General features: G+C 38.4%; 1 protein-coding gene across 3 annotated transcripts in view; it reads right to left on the bottom strand.

Annotated features, from left to right (window-relative positions):
* NELL2 (neural EGFL like 2) overlaps nucleotides 1-18,271 on the bottom strand; it is a 287,493-nt gene that overhangs the window by 120,159 nt on the left and 149,063 nt on the right. For all 3 annotated transcript variants that reach the window (XM_032493267.1, XM_014564018.2, XM_032493268.1), the window contains one exon: nucleotides 10,444-10,569. In XM_032493267.1, coding sequence (XP_032349158.1) covers nucleotides 10,444-10,569 — 126 coding nt within the window. The remainder of the gene's footprint in view (nucleotides 1-10,443; nucleotides 10,570-18,271) is intronic.

The raw sequence follows: 18,271 nt of genomic DNA, 5'->3' as shown, positions 1-18,271 counted from the left end.
GAGGATACAGCTCTTCTATGCCCAGATACCTGACCCACAGACACTGTGAGACAATAAATATGTGTTGCTTTAAGCTGCTAAATGGGGGAAGAGGGGCAGTATTTGTTATGCAGCAGCAGCTAACTAATACAACATTAGTCAACTAATACAACATTAGTCCCTCTGATTAAAGAACTTGGTTTAAGTGAAAGAAAGCCTCTTCTGTGGTATCAGAAGTTATCTAAAGAAAGTACAATCACTAAAAGAGGTGGCAACAGATAGACTAGTGAAAACACTATCCAAACAGTCAGTGAGTGCTATGCCCCAGCAGAACACAGGAGAGACAAAGCTCCAGATCTGAGAGAAGAAACTCACCCTCAGAGCCCAAACCCATGATCTGAATGTGACACTGCAGAGATACCTTGGAGTGGGGAGGAAAGGAGAACACCAAGACAGGGCGATGTCACCAGGAAGCTACCCAGCCACTGCAAGATGAGATCTGCAGCAGAACCAGAAGATGAACTCTGTGCCATGGAGCAATCGAACAGTGAAGAGGCACAAAGAAGGTTAAACCTTCATTCCGGCTGACATGTCAAAGCCAACCATCAAGGAAGGAAATGAAAGGCATTTGTTCAACTTCAACTTCAGTAAGCCTGTCCTCCACAGGTGTCTGTTGCTAAGACACCACTATTATCACACTCCTGGCATGTATAATCTTTTTATTCCCCTATGTGAGTTTTCAGCTCTGTGCTTTTCACACACAAAAAAAATCTCATAATATTATAAACTCAAATAATACTCCATTGGGGACAAAGGTGAATCAGGGTTTATCAACCAAGTCAGAGCAGGTGGGGCTGGCTAATGAGGGTGCTCCCATCATCTCAATGCGCAGGTGACGATCAAACCACGGCCGGGCTGGAGGTTATACGTGGATACGAAGGCTGCACTGAGATGCTGCACAAAGGCTCCGACAAGCCTGGGAACCGCTCCATCAGGGCTGGTGTGCTCCCCCCCACTCACTGACAGACTCTAATAGCACAGACTCTTTTCCAAGCTTTTCATCTTGAAAAAGGCAATTCGGCTCCCAGAGCCTTTGAGCCTGTTCCATTTTGAGCTGACTGCTAATTGTATGCGTGCACATATGTGTTTCAGAAGAGAGATAAGCACATTGCCTTGGCCTCCTCACTAGCTGAGCAGACACATCTCACTTCTGTTCCCTGCAAGTTTTCGAGAAGCAGCCTGAAGTTTTCTAAACATTAACCCTTCCTGGTAACCACAGGACACATTCTTTTAGAGAGGTTTTCCCTATTATGTTTGTTTAAAAATAGCTTTTCATTATTAATTCTTTGAAACCCGAGGCTTGGTATTTTAATTTGCTTTTGTGATCATGTTTATATTTTCAAGTTACTCAGCTAATAACTATACAGTGTAATAATAGACAGTGAACTACAGGAGATGAATGAGGCAGCTTTTAGCATCAGGGGCCATATTTCACACTGTAAAAACTAAAATCTGATTTTTCATGTTTTATGAAATATACCACAACTGGATCATATTTTGTAATGCCGATTCCGGGAGAAGAAAATTGGGAGCAGTTGCTCATAAAAATGCAAAAGTCTTTCCCAATAGTCATGGCAACTAGTGGCCAGATGGTAGGACTGTCTGCTGATTGTGATTCTTTAGAAAAGAAATTCACATAGAAGCAGCCAGGCTGGGACTGACCAGACTCACACACTGTTGAGGTCAGAGTCTCTACTCTGGGCAGATTAGCATCCACAGGAGGGCCTGGATACAGACCCCTAGCCCCAGGGTAACCCCACTTAACACTCACTCCCAACAACAGTAGGAGGAACCTCCCTGATCGCAGGAAGTGCAACAAATCCTCCTAACTTCCAGAGAAAGTACTGTTCGGTTATACTCAGGTTTCTTTCCTTTTTTTAAGCCCCTATTCACAGGTACATAATAAGTACAGCTGAATAAATAAAAAACACATTGACTCCATTGCTCCAGCAAAGCTCTCGATTTATAATAATAATAAAAATAACTCAAATGAAAAATAGCCAGAGAAAAGGGCCCAACTAAAAGTGTCCTAAGGAAATAAGACATTCCGCAAGAGGATAGTTTGCCTAATCATAACAGCAACAACAACAATGATAGTAGCTAACATTTATTCAAGATTCGTGCTGGGCATTTTACTAAAAATAGAGTTAAGGCCCTTCACAACTAAAATGGACTTGTTTATTTAGCACTTTTTTCGAGAGCTGACACGCATATTTTCAGTTCCTGTTCTTGACCTCCCTCTGTCCCCTCTGATTGTGCTCCTCCTGGCCCCCTATCCTCTCTGCGATTGTCCACAATATTTCTATTTCCTTTACTATGTATATACCAGTAATTATCACGGTACACACACAATAAAGTACACCTTCTTCCGTACTTGTGATTTTGATAAATCCGAGAGCTATTTTTAAACAGTTGATAATAAAGTCGTTGCCCATCCATACAACAAATTACTAGCTTCAATTTCAGTTCTTTTGGGAAGACAGCAGAATGAAAAAGAATAATGTTATGATGCCTTTCCAAAATATCATCTCTTTCAGCACTTTAAGCAAATGACCTTTCCTAGCATTGATTGATAAGAAATTTGAAAGAAATATGCACACACAAGACAGCCTGTTTGAGGAAGAGGCACGCATGGCTTAGAACTGACTTAAAATCTTCACTTCAGCTGCCCAGTAGTAAATCCTCTGTGACCTTCTGTGCATGTCAATAGCATCCAAAATTCTTGAAAATGCTGGAAAACCAACAGTAATAAAACCTGACAAATAGGATGGTAGTGATGATTTAAAAAAAAAAAATCAGTATTGACCATGTTAGAGAAAAAGAAGTAACTACAATGAGATCATAAAATGTAAGCATTACGAGTACTCAATGCTATAAAAATTAAGTACTTTAAGAAGTGAAAGGCCTTGGGGAACACCAGGGGAGGCTCTTCATTTAACAACAAAGATCAAGTATCCATTAGGACTTCTTGTGCTTGGAGACTTTATGGACCTTCTGTGCTATGTGACATGGACCACAGCCAGCGTTAGCAGCTCTAGAATGACAGAAGCAGTCCAGGTCGGTGGAAAACATACCGGGAAAGCATCAGGAAAGTGTAATTCGAGGGGCTTTGAGGGCCCTCAGAAATCCCCTCTGCCACCTGGGTGAGGCCTACAGTTTCACCGTTGGGGAATCATTCCCCTAAGTCAAGCTAAGAACAGATTTTTTGATCAGAGAAGAGGAGAGGAAAGAACTTGGGGGAGAGTGGGTTTTACTGAGAAGAGGTCCTTTTTGTGGCCAAAAGGCCAATAAAAGGACACTGGGTACCCTAAAAAGTGAAAAAATGACTCTACAAGGCCTAATAGAAACTTGGAGAGGAAAAGGGAAAGTTAAAGAGAAAGTGTACACCTACAGTTTTGACTGGGGAGCCCTAATTTCTCCACCCTGGCACTACTGACATTTGGGTCATAAAACTCTTTGTTATGAAGGGCTGTCTTATACGGGACGCCCTGTGTAGGAGAAAGATGAATGACTCAGTTGGAAAGTAACCTGAGCAAAACTCCCAGCAGAAAAATAAGACATTTCCTCAAGAAGACAGCTCATCTAATAATATTACAGGATGCTTAGCAGTGTCTCTGGCTTCTACATACAGATACTAGTGGCAACCTCCTTTCCCCACAGCTGTGATGACCAAAAATGTCTCCAGACTTTGTCAAAGAACCTACAGTAAGTGCAAAGGCAAAATCATTCCTGTTGGGCAAACACTGCCCTAAAAGATCGATTTTCTTTCTCCCTTAAGTAGGGCAAGACCTTTCCCATCCCTTGGCTCACCCTTGCCATTCTGCTCCCACTCTAAAAAAACTACACAACAGTGAGATGATTACAAGCTCATCAAAACAAAAAAGAATGAGGACTCCGTGTTTTAATTGTAATAATCAAAGCAGAGAGATGTATCAGGAAGATCTGAGATGAATGCCTTTTCCTTCAGAATATTTTCATCCTTTGATAATTCCAAAACTCTTGGTCCCATCTTTATTTCTAGAGATATTTTATTCTTTGTCCATTTCACAAGACCAGTTTCAACAAGAGAGGTCCAGGAACTCAGAAAGATTTGTCCAATTTAATACACACTTATGTGAGTGAACCAAGAACGGCATTAGTCCAGATAAATAATCAAGAAACTTTGTTCTGCATAAAAATTAAATTATTTTTGCAATTGGAGAGATGGAAGAATGGGCTTCTAATATCTTGGCTCATGTAAAACAAACCTGTATTCTTCCCTTTGCTTTTCTTTCCTCCTTTCCTCCCTCCCCCCTCCCCCTTCCTCTTTTCTTCCTTCCCTTCCTTCCTTCCTTCCTTCCTTCCTTCCTTCCTTCCTTCCTTCCTTCCTTTCTCTTTACTAGTAGGTACATCCACAGTTTCCTCTACGAGCACAGGGAAGGATGTGAGAAGGGCAGAGATTATGAAGTGCTAACTAGGAAAAAAAAAACCCAGCCTCACTGGCAAGAAAATTACATTAAGGAGTGTAGAGGAGTTCAAAGTGCTGTGTCATTTGCGCAAACGATGCAAACGATGCAACCGAGTCACCAGTGAAACTATAATAGAGTCAGAGGCCCAGAAAATGGTGATTTCCATTTCTTCGACTGATTTCTGATTTAGGTTTATTATGCTAAGATCTATAGGGGGAAAAAATTCCTCTTGGAGTTGAAGTTAATGAAGTGAAACAATCTACACAAAGGCAGTTTAATTACTGAACATTATACAGTGAATAATGCATTTCTCCAGAAAACATGAACCTTTTCCTCTTACCTATTTTCATATGGTTTCAGATTGAACACATGGTGGATAATACAAGAGCTAAGAGTAAGGAGGCTTCTCTCCTGGCCCCTCTGGCTTCTCACTAACCATGACCACCGGTGAGGCAACTACTGCCCCTGAACCTCACTTTCCTCGTCTGTGGGACTTAGGAGATTGGACTAGGTTGGCTTTCACAATTCCTCCATCTCTAAAACTTTATGATCGTGGGGAAACTATAACTCAAACTATTTGAAACTGAAAGAATGACATTGTGTAATTCCACCAACTATGGAAGGTGATTACTCTGTAGCATACATAATTTCTACTCCAGAGCTACAGGGTTAGAAAAGCAAAAAAAAAAAAAAAAAAAAAAAGGCTTATTTTACTGATCGAAGCTCTTGACTATAAAGTAATGTGTACTGCCTTGGATTCTTCTTCAAATTAGAATGCCTGTGATTAATTTGCAGGTGGGGTAAGCATGTCTGAGTGTCTGCTGGGTACAGCACAGATGGTGTCAGGTACGTTCTGGTAGGGCACTCTTCAATTGGAAAGAGAGGTAGGGCTCTAGAAGCAAAACAAATTCAGAATTTCAAGTGCTCAGCCACAAATATCAGAGAATGGCTCTGCAGTGGTGTCTTGACATGTATTCTGGAAGGCCTCCTTCTGCAAGTATGTGACAATCTGTTTCTAAAATTCAGAGAAAACAAACCCCAATCTTTGTCAGAGAAATCAAGTCCTACCCTGGCTTTAAAGGAGCTCTTGAAAAGGTGCAGCCTAGATGCCTTCAACCATAAGGCAAACCTTCATCAGAGAGGAGTCATTTCTTCAAGCCTTCTGTAGAGATGCTATGTTAGAGTGTGGAGGGAAAGATTCAAAGAGGGAGAATTTAAACATTCATATCCTTTACAGGAACCCTAAATATGTGCTGACCCTACATGTTCTAGCATAAGAGGTTTTGTCCAAGAGCACCTGACTCTGGACTACAAAAACAAATCCACTCATATTCCCAAGAAAATCCAACTTTTATGTGTAGATGTAAATTCTCAAATTTGTACACCTACTCATTAGAGATAGGACATTTAAGGGCAAGGAAGTCTCTCTTCTTTAAGTGGGAGTATAGAAATTGTGGTACTAGTTGGAAATGCTGGTACAACATTAAGGAAATACATTCCATCATTTGCCAGATCGTGAAATTCCTGGCTCTGGCTCCGTAGGCAAAAAAATCATGGCCTAAACAGCTTTTCTTGAGATGGTTTTGGAATTCCTATGAAGGGACACTTCATTTTTATCATTAGATACTTTGAAATATTAAGGGGAAATTCTCCCTAAATTGTCAAAAACAAACAGTAATTTGTGGGACTTAATTTAGAAGGAAAATACACTGGGAGAGGTAAAGCCAAAGCAGGAGATGCTCTACAGGGATGACAGGTGAACTCTTCCTTGGATTTACAGCCAACAGATAGGCTCAGAATGGAAATCAATGTCTTGAAAATACCCTGCCCCGAAGAAACACTTCTCACTTAACACCAGGCCACGTTAGGTGTCCTGTACTCTTACTTACTTGTCTCTAACACTTTTTAAAAATGTAAGAAAACAAAAAAATGACTAGCAAATATAAAAATGTACAAAGCTATTTAAGTCTCTAATGCCAAGAATATGCAGACACCTTGAAAATTGCCAGCACTCTTATTTTTAATGAGCACATTCTGAAATATCACTCTCTGAACAGTTTTATCTTAGATAGCTCTTTTGTTTTGTTTTGTTAACCATTACATTGCAACTCAGATTTACTGATATTACCAATATTACAGCAAACTATTTATTTCATTCTTCATGTATTTATTAAGACTTGCCCTTTTATATTCCTTTTTTCACTTGAAAAATATCTCTGCATTCTTCCTTCGGGATACTCTGCCACTCAATGTGATTACATTCTTTTCTAAAGAAAAAAGTGCAGAATTATTTCCATAATGTGGAAATGTTTAGGATGAACTGACCAAAAAAAAGCAAGAATTTGTAAATCCATTGGCAACTCCACGTTAACTATATTTTCTGCCTTCGCAATATCTTTGGTTATTCTCCATGGACTGGGAAGTCAATTCTCACTACATTTTATTTTCATCATTTTGTCTGAATATAAATATTACACTTGAATTTAGAGAAAAGACCTTCCCTTTGCTGTAACTAATGAACAAGATACCAGGTAAAGATGGTCCGCACTTATGATGGTTCAACTTACGGTTTTTTTGAATTTACGATGGTGCAAAAGTGATCTGCGTTCAGTAGTAAATGCACTTCAAATTCTGAATTGTGATCTTTCGCAGGCTACTGATACATAGTAGGAGGCTCTCTCATGGAGCTGGGCAGTGGCAGCGAGTCCAGCGTGAACAACCGATACACTTACAACCATTCTGCTTTTCACCTTCAGTACAGTACTCAATAAATTACATGAGATGTTCAACACTTTATTATAAAATAGGCTTTGTGTTAGTTGATTTCTCCCAACTGTAGGCAAATGTAAGTGTCCTGAGCACGTGTAAGGTAGGCTAGGCTAAGCTATGATGTTTGGTAGGTTAGGTGCATTTAATGCATTTTGAACTTACAAAATTTTCACACCCACATCATTGAGTCAAGGAAAATCTGTAGTTCACAGTATGGTCACTGTCATGAAAACTTAGAAGAGGACACACTAATCCATAGGCATAAGATAATATAGATTATATATTACTTATATTATAGATTCATATTTTTACTGGGAAGTATTACAGAGTCTCTTTCCCTGGAACCTTCTAAGTATGGTTTATATATCTATTTAATAAAAATTGTAAAGTTGGAGGTAGAGTAAAAACAACAAGAATAACATCTTAAGTGCTCTCCAGTTTTATGATTCTACTGTTTTCCTAAAATATGGTATGTTTATGTTTCTCCTATTTAAAAAAAATTCAAAAGAATGTCTTATGTCACACTCACATTTTCTCAAACCTCATAGTCGGCAGTCTACCCTGCTGGCACCATTTTCTTTCATATTCTATAGGTCGAAACCTACAGACTATGAAGTGAGTAGGCTGTCTTATCTTAGGACCAACTTCAGACACTACTAACGCTCATTTGCATTTCTTTACACTAAGGATGAATCAACAGAAAAAGAAAGTAAAGAAACAATCCTCTTTAAAGTAGCACCCAAAGTAATAAAATATCTGGGAATAAATCTAACCAAGGAGGTGAAAGAAGTATACACAGAAAACTATAAACCATTGATGAAGGAAATTAAAGAAGACTTTAAAAAATGGAAAGATATTCCATGCTCTTGGATTGGAAGAATCAATATTGTTAAAATGGTCACACTGCCCAAGGCAATCTACAGATTTAATGCAATCCCTATCAAATTACCTAGGACATATTTCACAGAACTAGAACAAATCATAATAAAATGTACATGGAATCACAAAAGACCTAGAATTGCCAAAGCATTACTGAAAAGAAAGAAAAAGGCTGGAGGAATAACTCTCCCAGACATCAGACAATACCACAGAGCTACAGTCATCAAGACAGCATGGTATTGGTACAAAAACAGACATATGGACCAATGGAACAGAATAGAGAGCCCAGAAATGAACCCACAAACTTTTGGTCAACTAATCTTCAACAAATGAGGCAAGAATATACAATGGAATAAAGACAGTCTCTTCAGCAAATGGTGTTGGGAAAACTGGACAGCAGCATGTAAAACAATGAAGCTAGAACACTCCCTTACACTATACACAAAAATAAACTCAAAATGTATCAAACACTTAAACATAAGACAATATACAATAAACCTCCTAGAAGAAAATATAGGCAAAATATTATCTGACATACATCTCAAAAATGCTCTCCTAGGGCAATCCACCCAAGCAATAGAAATAAAAGCAAGAATAGACAAATGGGACTTAATGAAACTTACAAGCTTCTGCACAGCAAAGGAAACCATAAGTGAAACAAAAAGACAACCTATGGAATGGGAGAAAATTTTTGCAAATGAAACTGACAAAGGCTTGATCTCCAGAATATATAAGCAGCTCATACGACTTAATAATAAAACAAACAAACAACCCAGTCCAAAAATGGGCAGAAGACTTAAACAAGCACTTCTCCAAGGAAGAAATACAAATGATCAATAGGCACATGAAAAAATGCTCAATATCACTAATTATCAGAGAAATGCAAATCAAAACTACAATGAGGTATCACCTCACACCAGTCAGAATGGTCAGCATTCAAAAGTCCACAAATGACAAATGCTGGAGAGGCTGTGGAGAAAAGGGAACCTTCCTACACTGCTGGTGGGAATGCAGTTTGGTGCAGCCACTGTGGAAAATAGTATGGAGATTCCTCAGAAGACTAGGAATAGACTTACCATATGACCCAGGAATCCCGCTCCTGGGCTTGTATCCAGAAGGAACCCTACTTCAGGATGACACCTGCACCCCAATGTTCATAGCAGCACTATTTACAATAGCCAAGACATGGAAACAGCCTAAATGTCTATCAACAGATGACTGGATAAAGAAGATGTGGTATATTTATACAATGGAATACTATTCAGCCATAAAAACTGACAACATAACACCATTTGTAGCAACATGGATGTTTCTGGAGAATGTCATTCTAAGTGAAGTAAGCCAGAAAGAGAAAGAAAAATACCATATGAGATCACTCATATGTGGAATCTAAACAAAACAAAACAAAACAAAACATAAATACAAAACAGAAACAGACTCATAGACATAGAATACAAACTTGTGGTTGTCAAGGGGGAGGAGGGTGGGAAGGGACAGACTGGGATTTCAAAATGTAGAATAGATAAACAAGATTATACTGCATAGCACAGGGAAATATATACAAGATCTTGTGGTAGCTCACAGCGAAAAAAATGTGACAATGAATATACGTACGTTCATGTATAACTGAAAAATTGTGCTCTACACTGGAATTTGACACAATATTGTAAAATGACTATAACTCAATAAAAAAAATGTTAAAAAAAAAAAAAAAAGGACACTACTAACACTCAAGATATCCCTGAGCAGGACCCTGGATGGTACTGACACGGGTGATATTTCATATAACAAACATGGCAAAACCTCTTTGATGTAGTTACTCAACTGCACTTCTCAGAGGTATAAAGAAGCTCTATTCTCTTTAATATTTCCATTTCCTAGCACTCCAAGACTATTTCTGAAAACATCACATTATTTATGTCATTATTCCTGTATTCAAAAGTCCACTGTCATACAAAGGAAATACTATTTAGGGGTTGTTTCTCAGATTTGCCATAGAATTCACACACGTTTTGAATGTAAATACTATTTAATTATAAAATTAGTATCATATTGATTTTGTTCTTTCACTTTTCTCTACTTTTCTAACAGGGAGTATAAAACTTATCCAGAGCAAGGAGGTATTCCTTTTCTTAGAACAGAGTCAGAATTAACTACCCAATCAAGAAGACAGGCTTTTGCTTATGACTTGTTTTGTTAAAAGGAGGTACTTATGGTATACTTCTCCAAAAAATTGAAGGTGAAAGAAAATTTTAAAAGTAAAGTTAAGGCACAGAAAGATTTTATTTCATAAATAGCCACTGTTTACCTGTACATGAATAATCATCAATTCGGATGTATCCGGTTTTGCAGATGCACATGAAAGAGCCTGGGGTGTTGACACACATCGTGTTCTCACGGCAGTAATGGCGCCCTTCGGCACACTCATCGATGTCTGTGAAGAAACAGCAGGGCAAAGAGGTCAACACTGGCCCATATTCCAGAGTGTCTCTGTCATTTTCTTTGGTGGGGAGAGGGCAATAGTTACTAATTGAAAAGCATTTTTAAAAAGTATTCAAAACCTCTCCTTTAATAGAAACGTTTGATGCTCAAATGACAGAAACCATGACAATTTTTCCTAGCAGCTCTTACAGGAGTTTCAAAGTTGTCTTTATATTTCAACTTGCATCATTTTAAGATATATTTGGAAATATTCAGTCCATTCATCTACCTTAGAGAGTATGTTTGATAAAATGAATCATAAAGTAGAGATTGGGTTGCCTTAGCGTCTGAGAAGCTTCCATCACTGAGCCTACCACATACTATTTTTGATTCACTGGCTATTCTGCACACTTGGGGAGACCCTGCAAGAGGTAAATATAATATTCAATATCCACCAGAACTTGAAAAACTTCACTTAAAGTTATGAAACCAATAACATGTAGTTTATTAGATGTATGAGTAGAGATACAGCTATCCCAGTAAGTGTCTGAACAGAGAGAATCTAAATTACAGTGTTGAGCCTGATATAAATGAGAAGCTATAAAATGGCAAAATAAGATACCATGTAGGAGAACTTCCATAGTAATTCACATCCTAAGCTTTGAGTGTAGAGAATTTCAAATGCTAACCCATAATAAGCACTAGTACTAATTGGGAAAAATGTGAATTTTAACAATAAAACTGTCCCCATTTTATAGCACCTCTCTGCATGGATCATAAAGTATTTTACAGGTATTTTATCATCATGTAATACTTTTTATTAAGGGCCTTAATGCATTGACCAGGCAAGGTACTTCTCCTCCAGAAGTCTGCTTTCTCAAATCCTTGTGGTGAACCCACAAAGCAGCATGGACCTCGTGTGTACTATTAAATGGGTCGGGGGAGGGTACAGCTCAGTGGGAGAGCACATGCCTAGCATGCATGAGGTCCTGGGTTCAATTCATTAAATAAACAAATAAACTTAATTACCCTTCCCCACAAAAGAATAAAATTAAAGCAATAGCTTTAAAAAAAAGTAAAAGAAATACATCAATTACGGGAGATAGTCAGCTGACCCAACACTACAAAAGTCATACCATTCACATAAACGCAACTGTGTTCTCAGTCCTGAGAGCATCAAAGGAAGAAACTGACACAATCTTTCAGGAAGCAGTATTTTAAAGCTAGAGGGCTTCTGGCAATCATCTGAGCCAACTGCTTATTTTACAGATAAAAAAACAGGTTTAGAGAAACTCAATTGTCCATTAAACTTCTAAATCAGAGTCAACACAGTAAACTACAAACGTCTTAGCAGCAAAGCCTTTCCCAACTGATGCTTACTTTTCTGGCTTTATATTCTAGGACCTCACCCTCTTCCTTCCTCTCAGCTTCTGACCATTCCTCGAATGGGCCACGCTCTTCCATACCTGTGTGTGTTTGCATATGCTGTTCCCTCTATTTCTCTCCCTGTCACTACTCCCAGTAGATCCTGTCTACCTGTTGATTCATCCTTCAAGAATCCGTTTAAATGTCTCTCTGTGAAAACTTCCCTAATGAAGTAAAATGTTCCCTATGCAGTGCTCCCTTGGAACGTTGTAAATGTTTCCATTATAGATATAGCCATCTGTACCTGTATTAATTTCTGTATGATTCTTCTCTCCCATAAGCTAAACACACTCTTCAAGGGTAGGGGTCATTTATTTGTGTTTCTTAACTCTTGCTACACATTGTATTTATCTGAGATGCTTTTAAAAAACGTCGTGTTTTTTTTTTTAAATCAGCTACATTTCAACAAAAGATAAAATTAAAATAATAATAATAAAATTAAATTAAAAAATAAAATAACAAAAAATATCAGTTTTTATGACAACTCTGAAAACCCCACTACACACTCCAAATTCTGATTTAATTATCTGTGGTGGAACAATTTTATTTTTAAACCTTCTCTGGGATGAATCTAATGCAGGGGTCAGCAAAATTTTTCAGTAAAGAGCCAGATAGTAAATATTATAGACTTTGGGCCATAGGATCTCTGTTGCAACCACTTAACTCTTGTTGGTAGCATGAAGGCTACCACAGACAATACGTAAATGTAAATTACTATACATAAAGTAGATAAGCAACAAGGGTTTACTGTATAGCACAGGGAGATATGTTCAGTATCTTATAATTACCTACAATGGAAAATAATCTGAATATATGTATGTGTGTATATATATACACACACACACACACACATATAAAACTGCATCACTTTGCTATATACCTGAAACTAACGAAATATTGTAAATCAGCTATAATTTAAAAAAAGAACCACTTAATATATAATCATGTTTGTATCCATAATACCTTATACGGTGTCTCAGACATTATGGGGTCAATAAATGCTACAGAATGAATGAATAAATGTTTCAAGGCTAGTTCAAGGGAGATCTAAAAACAACTCTAAGATTTTCTGACTTCTAGTACAATACTCTTGTCATGATACCATGCTGCCTCTGTATGTTTGCACTGGTCTGTAAGGAAAGTATCACATTCAATTACAGCCTGAAAAACCAAACTACAAGCACCCTGGGGAACATGAAGAAAACTCATTTGCTTCCAGGGTCTTAAGATCATAATAGGAATCATATGGGATTATTAATGCACTCAGCTGGATCTAAGGACTTTAACCCTGCCCCTCTGAGAGGGGGCTGCAGTGAAGTCAAAGTTACCGAAAACCACCGCAGAAGTCCCCTGGGCTTAAGCTGCGAGCTTGGAGGGATGGCCACAAAGAAGTCCATGTGCACAAAAGCACAAAGATTTACCTTTGGGGATGAAAGAGCCAAATATATTGAATGTATCTCAGGGAAGATACCTTGGGTATCAGAGAAAAGAACAAATACATTGGGTACACTGTGACATCTCCTCAAAACAAGATCCTGGTAGAGTCAAGGAAGTAGCTTCAATGACTAGAGCAGAACTGAGTCCCAGTTGGAGCAAACATCAAACACGGAAGTCACTGGAGTACCTTTCTCCAAACGGTATTCCACAGAAGGACGCCCGCCCCAGCAGGAGTAGCTACAAACACGGCAAATCAAACTCATAAGTACATGTACAGCGCCCCAGATTCCTCCCAAGAACACGTAAAGGACGGCAGCTTTGAGAATACTAAACTCCTGTGGGAGGAGACGGAGAGAAGAGACTGGATTGCGGTTATTTCTGTTAATGTGACTCTATTTGCAGCCACAAGTTATTGGATAATTTCGTTTGTAAGATAACTAAGGGGTACCTTGTGAAAGGTAAATACTGTCTCTAACACTGTTAGGTCCCAGGCTGCTGAGGGGACAATGGCCTGTCCAATTTCCTTTCACAGATGTTTCCCTTGTAAGCTACCACATGGTCAGAGAAAACACAACATAGAGTTGTAAAGCAAAAATGAGGAACTTATGTATTGTGAAACCTTTTAGGAACCTGAATGATTTGGGTCACACAGAAATATAGGATTCCTGACTAAAAGATACAAAGTGTAGAGCCCATTTGCTAGAGCAGTATTGTGAGGGGAAAAGAAGTAAAACACCAAAACATATCGTGCGATGCTGTATAGCTAATTGCCAACTGCCTTTTTAAATTTCTCATGACCCATCTTCAAGAAAGGAGCGCCTCAAAGAGCCACATTTACATACTAAACGTGCAGAGCTACATGGATGTGATTTCCATTCACATGTGCTTATACTCACAGCACAAAAAGTGAAAGTCTGCTGGAAAATATGTTCCAACTTAGTCCAGAGTACATTTTCGTTTCAAACCCCAGTTCGAAAACTTAATGAGTCAAATTCTTACAATTCAGTTCAATTCTGTATACATTTATTGAATGTTTGCTCTGTCCAAGTCACTTTACTGGATTTTCAGTCATATTGATGACCCTAAGAGATAGAAAAAGAACGCAGGCGGACAGAACCATGGACAGAGCATGCTTCAACACAAGGCTCCACTAAGCAGAGAGAACAGCACAACGCTGGAAAAGCTGCCACAGGAGGTAGCTTCCAGCAAAATTGATGTATTCACACATGGGCTGGACATACTGTAGAGAGTCAAGCAAAGGGTGCACTGCTGACCCATGTGGCTTTTAACATCCTTTCCAAAATTTAGTGCAAAGAGAGTTGAAGAATAGACCCTGCCTTAAGAGGACTTATGATCCAGGAAATAGTAACATCATCATCATCATCATCATCATCATCATCACCATTATCATCACCATCACCATTATCATCACCATTATCATCACCATTATCATCACCATCATCATCATCACCATCTAGCCAGGTGCCTTCTACATTTTAAGCCTCCACCTTAGAGAGTAATATCTCTATGAGAGAGTCATGGTTCCTTGAAAAGAGAGTATTACATGATCAAATAGTTATAACTAAGGGATAATTTGTGAAACGGTAAGTTGGCCTTCTAAATACTATCTCTAACACTGTTAGGTTTACATCCTCCATTGTTGGGAGGACACGGGCCTGTCCAACCTTTTTTTGTAGATTATACTACTATGCTCCTATCATTATACTACTATCCTTCCTCCATATCCCTCCTTAAAATTCACAATGCACATGAGCAAACTGCAGGCTTTGAAATATCTAGTTGGTTTTTAAAAATCTTCATTTATTTATTCAACAAGTTTATAATGGAATGAACCATGCCCATTTACTGCACAAGGCAACAAAGACAAATTCTAGCTGGAGAAATAACACTTAAATGATATTACAAAGTGAGGCATCCTAGATGACAGAAACATACACAATGTGCATTAAACAGAGAGCAACCAAATTTTTTTTAACACATATGTGTCTGGGCACCAATTAATGCACAACACATTTGGGAACTTACATTCCCCTTATATTTATATAAAATATAAATAATTTTATAATTCTTCTCTCTACCAACATGATAAACTGATAATGAAATTAAGAAACCAGGACATACTCACAGGAATAGCAACATGAGGTCCTACATGCTAAGTGCCAAAAGAGAGAAAAAAAAAAAGGAAGGTTGACAACTAAGGACTGAGGCAACCAAAGAATACGTGATGGTGTGGCAGGACTTGAGGTGGCTGTTGAAGAAGTAGGCTTAAAGCAACTGATTTGCACAAAGTTGGAGGGGACTGTCACAGAATAGAATTTCCTGTCAAATAGAGGCGTTCAAAGAACAGTACTACAAAGATTCAAGTCTGCGGTAGGCAGCCTACACGGCAAAAACATGAAATGTTGAGGAACAAAGAATATTCCATTCGAATGGAGTCTGTGCAGGGAAAATACAATTACGGGATAAGAGACACAATGCAAATGCACTTAATGCTCAACAAATGTAAGAAAGGTATCTTCTTTGCTGTGATGGGAAGACATTAAGGCATTTGAAAGGAGGGGTGTGGGGAAGTAGCATAGAAAAACACATCTTACAAGAGTTGGTAAGATGCAGTTGTGGGGTTAATAAAGGTACAGTAAACAATCTTACGGTTACCGGGGAAAGGGGTGGGAAGGGATAAATTTGGGTATTTGAGATTTACAAATGTTAATCACTATATATAAAAATAGATTCAAAAAAAAAAAACAAATTTCTTCTGTATAGCACAAGGAAACTATATTCAATATCCTGTAATAATCTTTAATGAAAAAGAATATGAAAATGAATATATGTATGTACATGCATGACCTGGACATTATGCTGTACACCAGAAACTGATACTTCAATTAAAAAAAAAAAAAAAACAGTAGGCCAAAAAAAAAAAAAAAAAAAACCAAAAAAAAAAAACCAAGAAGGAAAAAATAAAGGTACACTAGAGGTGAGGAGAATGTTCACAGATTTCTACGTCTGAGTCTTGGGTGGTTACTAGATCTAGTAACTTCTCTGCCCCAGTAGCTCCACACTACTTGCCAGTGTCTGAAGTATCCTATTGTGTTCCTTGTGCATATGTCTGTTGTCTATTTCTACTGGAATATAAGAGTCAAGAGGGTAGAGACCTTGTTCTAGAACAATGACTGGCTCTCTCTAAATATCTGCTGAATGAATCAATGAATCCTTTCTTGGCTTTTCAGCTGGAAGGAGGAAAGATAAGTAACCTCTTTCACACTGGCCTGAGCTGGAGCTCTATTTGGCAGAGTGCATCCTTTGTCTTCCCAGGATACTGCCCAGGCGTTCACGTAGACGTGGGCTCTTTGTATGAACAGTGAACATAAGCCACACTGGTGAAACAGTCCTGTGCGGTGGGAGAACACAACAGAGGGAATACAGAAGCGTGGAGTCTAGTCTTTGGCTCTGTTATAAACCTGACAGGCATTTCATCTCGCTGGACCTTAACTGAATCATCTATAAAGACAAAGGCGGGAGGTTTCCAAGTCGTTACAAGCCCTCGTGCTTTACCACTCTAACAAAGGGGACATGATCTATATGATTGCAGTGAAGTATCTGACTCTCTAGGATTCTGTAGGACACACAAACATGCTCTATCAGACTTAAAACGCAGAAGTAAACTACGTCTCTTAAACAGCTTCTCTTGCTGCAGGATAATCCAAACTGATCCATTTTAGAAATAGGAGTTTATAAATTTATAAAAATTCCCTTTTATCCTATCTGAAAGCTGAAGCCGACTGTAATTATTCAGAATCATGGCTTTTTAGACCTGAAGGAACTTGAGAAATCATACCAAACCCCAGTCATTTACAATTAAAGAGACAGAGCAACACTTCTTGTCTCTTGGATGCCAGAGATGAATGAAGCAGACAACAGGGACCAGATTATGAAACTTTCGTGAGCCACATTAAAAACATGGACTCCATCCTACCCGAAATGGTAAAGGTTTTAGGAGAGGGTTAATTGAACCAGCTCTGTGTTTTTGGAAGATCCTTCTAACACAAGTTTACACAGTTAGAGTGGCAATCAGCATGAGAACTCTGTCTCCAGCCCCCCGATCCCAAGTTCATGTTCCTTTTGGCCAACAGCCTGGCCTCCACACTAACCCTGGAGGCAGTGGGCATTCGGGCATGCTGCCCCCTCTCCCATGTGCTTCTGCCGCACAAGGCAGCCATCCCCATCTTATGCCTGGCTTGTTACTGATACCATTTTTTAAAACATGATGTATTTTGAAGGCTATATAGCATTCTCAATTTTGCCCTGTAAAAGGATTATATTAGCACATTAATGGACACTAATGTCTTCTTGCTCAGCCAATAAAATCTTGAAAAAAATCTCAGTGGCAAAAACTCCACATACTGAAGAATAATACAGATGGGTGTGGGTTATTGCTAAGTCTTAGCCCACCAGCTGTGAAAAACCAGGTTGGAAAGCTTGGCAAAGAGATCAGCGACTTAATTCACAAACCGAGAAAAAGGCTAAGTTCCGAGAAATGTCATTCTGGAAAGAGATTTGAGAGTAACATTTGGGAAGAGAGAAGTATTTTTAAAAATAAAAAAATTTGCAAGTATAAGTAGGCTGCTCAGTGAAAAATCAGTAGAGAATAAATTAAAATGCCATTTACAAATAAGCTAACATTTAAAGGGACTGCCAGCAATCATGTTTTAAAGTCAGTGGCATTAATGAGTTTGTTTACCAAATATTAATTTGTACGTATTAAAAACTATATCTATCATATGCTACTGAAACATATGATTTCTGACATCTCAAAATAGTAGCCACATATT

Source organism: Camelus ferus, chromosome 12 (genome assembly GCF_009834535.1).
Source record: "Camelus ferus isolate YT-003-E chromosome 12, BCGSAC_Cfer_1.0, whole genome shotgun sequence".
Classification (NCBI taxonomy): Eukaryota; Metazoa; Chordata; class Mammalia; order Artiodactyla; family Camelidae; genus Camelus; species Camelus ferus.
The sequence above is the reverse complement of the archived record's forward strand: the minus strand, read 5'-3'. Positions and strand labels throughout refer to the sequence as shown.